Source organism: Sceloporus occidentalis, unplaced genomic scaffold (assembly GCF_023333645.1).
Source record: "Sceloporus occidentalis isolate IW3139 unplaced genomic scaffold, rSceOcc1.0.p SCAF_3, whole genome shotgun sequence".
Taxonomy (NCBI): domain Eukaryota; kingdom Metazoa; phylum Chordata; class Lepidosauria; order Squamata; family Phrynosomatidae; genus Sceloporus; species Sceloporus occidentalis.
In genome coordinates this window covers 110,839,192-110,846,186 of record NW_028316983.1, presented here as the reverse complement: position 1 = coordinate 110,846,186, position 6,995 = coordinate 110,839,192, and the positions used below count along the sequence as shown (strand labels likewise).

General features: G+C 38.2%; 1 protein-coding gene across 2 annotated transcripts in view; it reads right to left on the bottom strand.

The window, feature by feature from the left end:
* Nucleotides 1–3,663: 3,663 nt before the first annotated feature.
* Nucleotides 3,664–6,995, bottom strand: part of BRINP3 (BMP/retinoic acid inducible neural specific 3) — a 308,838-nt gene continuing 305,506 nt past the window's right edge. For both annotated transcript variants that reach the window (XM_089515811.1, XM_089515810.1), the window contains exon 8: nt 3,664–5,079. In XM_089515811.1, the coding sequence (XP_089371937.1) occupies nt 3,963–5,079 (1,117 nt within the window). In that variant the 3' untranslated portion in view covers nt 3,664–3,962. The remainder of the gene's footprint in view (nt 5,080–6,995) is intronic.

Sequence of the window (6,995 nt, the reverse complement as noted above, 5' to 3'; positions counted from 1 at the left end):
GGCTAAAAGACAGAATTTATGTGTGTCATGATTGTGTGCATTATGATATGAATACAAATCCTGCCTCCAAAATGTCCATCCTCAATTAGCAATAGTAGTAGCAAGTACATTTCTATACTTCTTACCAATGTACTAACCAGTTTATAAAGTGTAAGCTAACTGCCCCCATCAAGCTTGGTACTCATTTTAGTGACCTATGGAAGGATGCAAGGCTGAGCCAACCCGGAGCCCCTGGCTAGTATTAAACTCACAAACTTGTGACTATTATGAGTCGGTGGCTGCAATACAGGCATTTAACCACTGCACCATCAGGTCTCCATAACTGTTTATTTCCCATCCAGAGCTAGGAAGTCTGAGTGGAGTTCTACTCATTTAAAATGCTTTAATTGGAAATGTTACTGAAGCTCAAATGCTTACTCTCCCCTGGAAATAATTTGGAGGATTCTTTGTGTAAAATTCTTAGGCCAATAAGGAAATGTGCCTGGTAATGTGTCTACCCCAGTGTGGTAGCCAGCACTTCATTTAGCTCCAGGCAATAGACTAGTAATGTTATATGCTGATAAGGTATTCAGAAGAGAAAAGAAGAGGCTGGATATAGTTCCTTTTATTTCCCTCCTTCCCCAAACAGTTAAATGTCACTAGCACCAACTGTCTTACTAGCAGAGTGGAGCATGAATCAGTGTGAAACAATAATGGACATAAAAGTAAGAATATCTCCACATTAAATATTTACAGATTGATACCAATTTAATGGTCATGTTTCCAGCCTACAGTCTCCTGCAATTTCTAAGGTAAAGTTTACTGAGGTATTTTGAATTCTTTCCTGGAAAGTTTTAGTGCTGTGATTCAGCAGAATGGACAAGAATTAACTAGCAGAGAATTCAGAATATCTCACAAAACTACAAATCCAAGGATCCCATAAAATGGGGGCATGACTACTGAAATAATTTCTACCATTGTGTTGTACAGATAACCTCATAGTCTGTAGGACATTCTATACTAGCTTTCTTATACTCTTTGAAAGTCTGAGGTGTAATTTTCTAACCTATTTTGTTGTGTTTGTGATCTCTGGCCTCAAAAACAGAAGAATAGAACTGACTTTATGTTGGAAAAGACTAACAAATTGAGAGATCAGGGGTGTTAGTTTTGCTCTAACCTAACCATACTACAGGTTGAGTCTCTCCTATTCAAAATGCTTGGGACAATACAGTATGTATTTTGGATTTTTTGTTTTTCAGATTCTGCAATATATGCATACATAACAAGATATGAAGATGGGATCCAAGTCTAAACATGAAATTTATTTATGTTCCATGTACCCATAGATTGACGGTAATTTTATACATAATATCTGTAATAATTTTGTGCATAAAACAAAGTATGTGTATATTGAAATATCAGAAAGCAAAGGTGTCATTATCTGAGTCGGCCATGTAGGCAATTTTTGATTTTGGAATATTTTGGATTTTGGAATTTTAGATAAGGGATACTCAACCTGTATGCAGTCCTTTAATAACTCTCTCGGGATTTTTACCAGGATTTACCAGTTTTACAGTGCATCTACACTAGCAATAATGCAGCCAGACGACACTTAAAATATTGTAGCTCCAAAAGGGTGGTGTCTAACAATACTACAAATCCCAAAAGTTAAAGTGGTATCAAACTGCATTATTTCTACAGTGTAGATACATACTTAGTAAGCTACTAAAATGTATCAATTTCCTATGATCAATAGCCTGAACAAATTAATCAATATCTCTGGATCTGACATGAATGCACACAAATAAATTATTGAAAGTATTGTATCATGGTAACTATTTTAAAGGTGTCCCTTGATTAAGTGCATGGCAATGACACAGTGAGAATATGCGGATGGCAAGCTCCCAGTTTGTAGCTCTTGCAGCTGCTGCGCTGCCACCACACTCCTCCTCCTCCTCCTCCTCCTCCTCCTCCTCCTTCCCTTCCCTTCCCCTCCCCTTAGCAGTCCTCCACATCCTCCCTCTCCCCCCTCTTCCTCCTCCTGCTAGCAGTCCTTGTTGTTGTACTCTTCCTCCTCCTCATCCTCCCCTGTGCAATCACTGCTGCTTCTGCCCAAGAACAGCAGCTTCTGCTGAAGGCTGAATGGCCCCTTATAGTTTCACAGGCAACTGCCCCAACCCAGCAGAAGCCTGCTTTTCTCAGACAGCAGCATCATTTGCGAGGAGGAGGAGGAGGAGGAGGAGGAGGAGGAGGAGGAGGAGGAGTGGCAGCGACAGCGATTGCAAGGAGGAGGAAGAGGAGGAGGAGCAGGGTGACAATTGCAAAACTGGGTAGGAACTTGAGCATGCATGGATTTTGGTACCTGTGGAAGAGTCCAGAATGATCCCTTGTGGACAGCGAGGTCCCACTGTACACACAATGCTGTACTCATAAGCCTCTTCAAGAGGTTTTTTTAATCAATGTGAGTTTGACATGCAGAACAGAAAGGATGATTACCAAATACCATATGTACCATGTTTCCTTGTCAAGTGTGATTTCTTGGGTTTATCAGGAAATACACCCACAGTTCTTTGGAAAAGAGGAATACTATCTGTGCATTCACCCTCAGAAGAAGGAAACAGCACACCTCCTCTGAACAAATCGTGCCACGAAAACCCTGTGATAGCTTCATCTTAGAGTCGCCATAAGCCTGAAATGACTTGAAGGCACACAAAAGCAACAACATGTAAAAATAAAAGAGCCATGGATGAAATGATCCCATATCACATGCTATAATTGTTCTTTCTGTTCACACTCGCTTAGTATTCATATATATGTGTACATATACTACAAAGAATCTATTGATGATGGACAAAACCAGTGTGTACTTCTTGTATCTCCATCTGGTCCCCACATTTGTGTGAGTGCAATAAGCTTTATACCTGCTCCTGTGTTTAAGAAGCTAAATGTATATGAATATAAAGTGAAACATTGCTTGGAAAATATTAACATTGGTTGCATTCAAGGATGTATCCTTGAACAGTCAAACAGGCTTGATTCCTACAGCCATCTACATTGTGGTTATAGCCTTGAAGCTTCTCCAAGCTTGCCCATAGTCTCATAGATATACTAAACAATACTGTATACTGGATCTTAATATTCACCAGACCCATTGGCTCATTCTGGGAGGAAATTCTTTCCAGAGTGTCTGTGTTTTCCTTATACTGCTTCTAATAAAAATATTATTATATTCCACATGAGATTATTATTCATTTTCCCTCTCTCTGCTTCTCTCCATGTAAGATATCCCCACTTAAAGCATATACATGATGTAGTACAATATTTGAAAAAAGGCAAGGCCCTGTGCAATAGGTTATGGAACAAGTAAGAAGTCAATAAGAAATGCCACTTTGCATTGATGGGGACTCTCAGATTTATGCCTCAGGGGTTGCAGAAGAAGAAACTTGTGTTATGCTACTTTTTAAGTTTTCTTTTGTCTGATTTTTGTATTAAAACCATATTCATACTGTTATATTTTTTCTACCACCCCTTTCTGGTCAAACATATAATATTAAGGATGTTATTCATTTTTAGAGAGGGGAAAAGAATGAATCCCACAGCATTTCTTTTTAATAACTGTTCAGCTACAAAATTTTATTGGTATCCTTTTATGTTCCCTCTAGAGGATGTAATGCACAAAAGCATTGCCACGGAACATATAAAATTACAAATGAAATTTATTGTAAAAAGTAGAATGTCTTCTAGACTGGTGTCAGTATTTATTTTCATTCATAAAACAAAGCCAAAAAAAATTTGCAGATATAATATATTCATTTGTCAGCAAGTTCATGGGTGTAAATTGCCATCCAACGTTATTGACTGATATAAGACAGATATTGAAAAGACAATTTAAATTTACTCTTCCAAACATAAACTGTTCCACAAAAGCACTGTAAAAACTCCTTCATGGTTTGTTTGTTTTCTGTTGTGCTTCACACTTATGGTTAACTACATAATTTGGTTGTGTCGTAATCCACTGTGTTTGGCAATTTGGCATTGAAGGCCTGCAAAGCAGATTGAATCCTCACCACTTCACTGGTTGACAACTTGAGTCTATGACGCAGCAGGCATGAGAAAAGGTCCAGACGACGTTGGCCAGGTGGAGAGAGTTTATTTACACGGTCCCGAATTTCTAGTAGTTGCAAGAGTGCAGAGTCCTGGGATCCCTGAGTATAGGGGTAGTCCAGCTGCAAAATCAAGTCCCGGATTGCTTCCGGATCAAAGTGCATGCTGTAGCCGAACACTTGGATGTTGTTGATTTTCATGTAGCCCAGGTTCCGTGAGGGATCAATAAACTCCAGGGGTTCATAATAAATGCTCTCATTGCCATTGGGACCGTTTGATTTAATGCGACTCCTCAAGTAGATGTGGACAGTCTCAAAAAATGTCTTCCACTTGTTACCTAGAGTCAGCGTCCAGTTATAACACTGAAGTGGTAAGTCCAGTTTAGTCCGCTCCCAGTCTGGGAAACTGTTTTCATTCACAGGCATAAACCAGCTCTCAGAGTGGCTACCTCCAAAAGGGTTGACATAAACAGCCAGGACAGGCTCCAAGGTGCTGTTCTTTGTTAGGCAAATTTGAAGAGAGAGACCCAATATCATATGGACCAGGCTTGATTTGTACTTGTTACTCTTAAGAGTAAGGAGCATTCGTTTGCGCCAGGAAGGGTCAAACCAGCTATTGAGCCGCATATCATTACTGATGAAGATTGCATGGACTTCAATCCGGCGATCTGTTTTCTGCAACAAATACTTCATCTCCAAATCCTGAAGGTCGGTCTCAAACCCAATGTAGTGTTCTGTTGAGTCTGCCACTTCAGGCTTGCAGATCCCTTGGCTTAACATGTACCCAGTATTACAGGTCCCACAGCGAGTACGGTTATCAGGTGCACAAGTTAAACAGGCAGAACCATCTCCAACAATGCACGGCAAAGAGCCAAGGCAAGCAACCTGGTCATTAGGACATGTGCATGAGTGAGTCTCTTCAGAAAAGCTGCCCAAAAGGCCATTCTCATTGCAGTAAAGAAAGGACTGGATGCGGTTCAGCCAATAGGTAGAAGATCTGCAAAGTTATAACATGAAATTAATGAATGCATGGTGAGATAGAAACAAAAATAAGTAATATGATCAAGCTACTTTTCAATTGCTCTGAATGAAAAAGGCTTTTTTTTAACTTATTGGAAATACTTCCTGACAATGTTTTATACTAAAGGAAATACCCCCTTTAAAGAACAATAATAAAATAATGAGGTGTAATTTAGAATATTCCTAGTTTTAATCTTATGTTAGCCATAAATTTAGAGGTGAGGATTTTGGCTAAGCCTCTATCATTTAGTCTGAAAACACTCACACACACAGAGGCAATAATAATTCTCATCTACATTACCTTCCTATTGTAAAGAATATATGTAAAATCTTTATTAGGTCATCAGATATAAAATATTGCTTCCAGATCCCCCCCCCCCAATCCAAGATTATTTAAAATCCATAAGCCTACTGACAAATTGGCAAATTGGTTTCCTGTTAGCTGTATCTCTTCTACAGAGGAAAAGAATATTCACAAAATTTGTTGTCCTCCATGAGACAGCATATCTTAACACATCAAAATATCCCGTAAACTGTTTTATGTTGATTTATGTTGCTGCTGCTGCTCTTGAGCACAAATGAAAAGCTCACAGCTTTTCTGAGTGGGGAGGAGTTTGTGGTTTTGCTGAAAAATATTGGGTTTTCACAAAATAATTGCACAAAATATTGTATTTTACACAAAATACAGTATTTTCAATGTTTTAAAAATTCATAAACCAGTTATTTTTTATACAAAGGCCATGATGTTACATCAAGCAGGCATAATGCTTGCAACCCCAGCATCCGTCAAGTCTTTCTGCTGCTTAGTTCTGCTGCTGCTGCTTAATCTTGTTAATTCATTATCTATACCAAGATGTGTGCATGGTAGGGTCTTCCCTAAAATGGAATGGGAGGGCAGACAGGTAGTTCAGAGGAGAAGATGCAGCAGGTCTTGGTTCCAATGGCAAAGGAAGAGGATAAAGTCCATCTGTTCATCTTCATTTCATTCCTGCTTGGAACCAAGACAAGATACATTGTCCTTCTTGAAATTGCCTCCCTCTTTCTCCTCTCACAACTAGAAAGTGATAGCAGCGGCATGTCTTCTCCTGGCTTGTTTGCTATCATAGAGATGCTTTGGATTGATTGTAAAGGACCCTTGTGCCCCTTCCAAAAAGATATACGCACACATGTAAGATACATTTACACTCCCCTATGTCAACAATAGGGTGTAGGCCAAATTGTAAAATGAATTTTGTAAAATGCACAAATATTATTACAATCTGTCCCAAAATTTGGTTTTCTTTCATTCCTTGCTGTTCACGCAAGAACTAAATAAATGAAGATTTACTTCCTTAAACATTTCCACTCAACAACTTGTGTCCAGGGAATACAAGTTCCAAGTCAACAAAGAATCCTCATACAAGTTATTCCTGGGAACAAAAATAAATGGTGAATTTTCCTAACTTTTCACTCATAATCAATCTTACTGTATTGCTTCTGAGGACTAAACCATTGAGCTTTACTGTTGTGAAACAAACATTAAAAAAACAACAGTGCAACCACCAACCAAGATGCATGAATGGTAGGGTGTTTCCTAAATTTTTATATTCCTGGTAGTTTTGGATCATTTTGCTTAATACATTTTACATTACATGTTGGAGAGTTGGTATTATTATTATTATTATTATTATTATTATTATTATTATTAGTATATTTATATCCTGCCTTTTCCCCAGTTTGGGACTCAATATGACTTTCAACAGATTTAAAAAATAAAACAAAAAAACACCATTAAGAAGTTACAAAATACAAAAGTAAAAAAATAAAAATAAAACCAGTTTAACTATTTAAAACACACACACACACACACACACACACACACACACTAGCATAATAAAATGATAGGCTTATGCT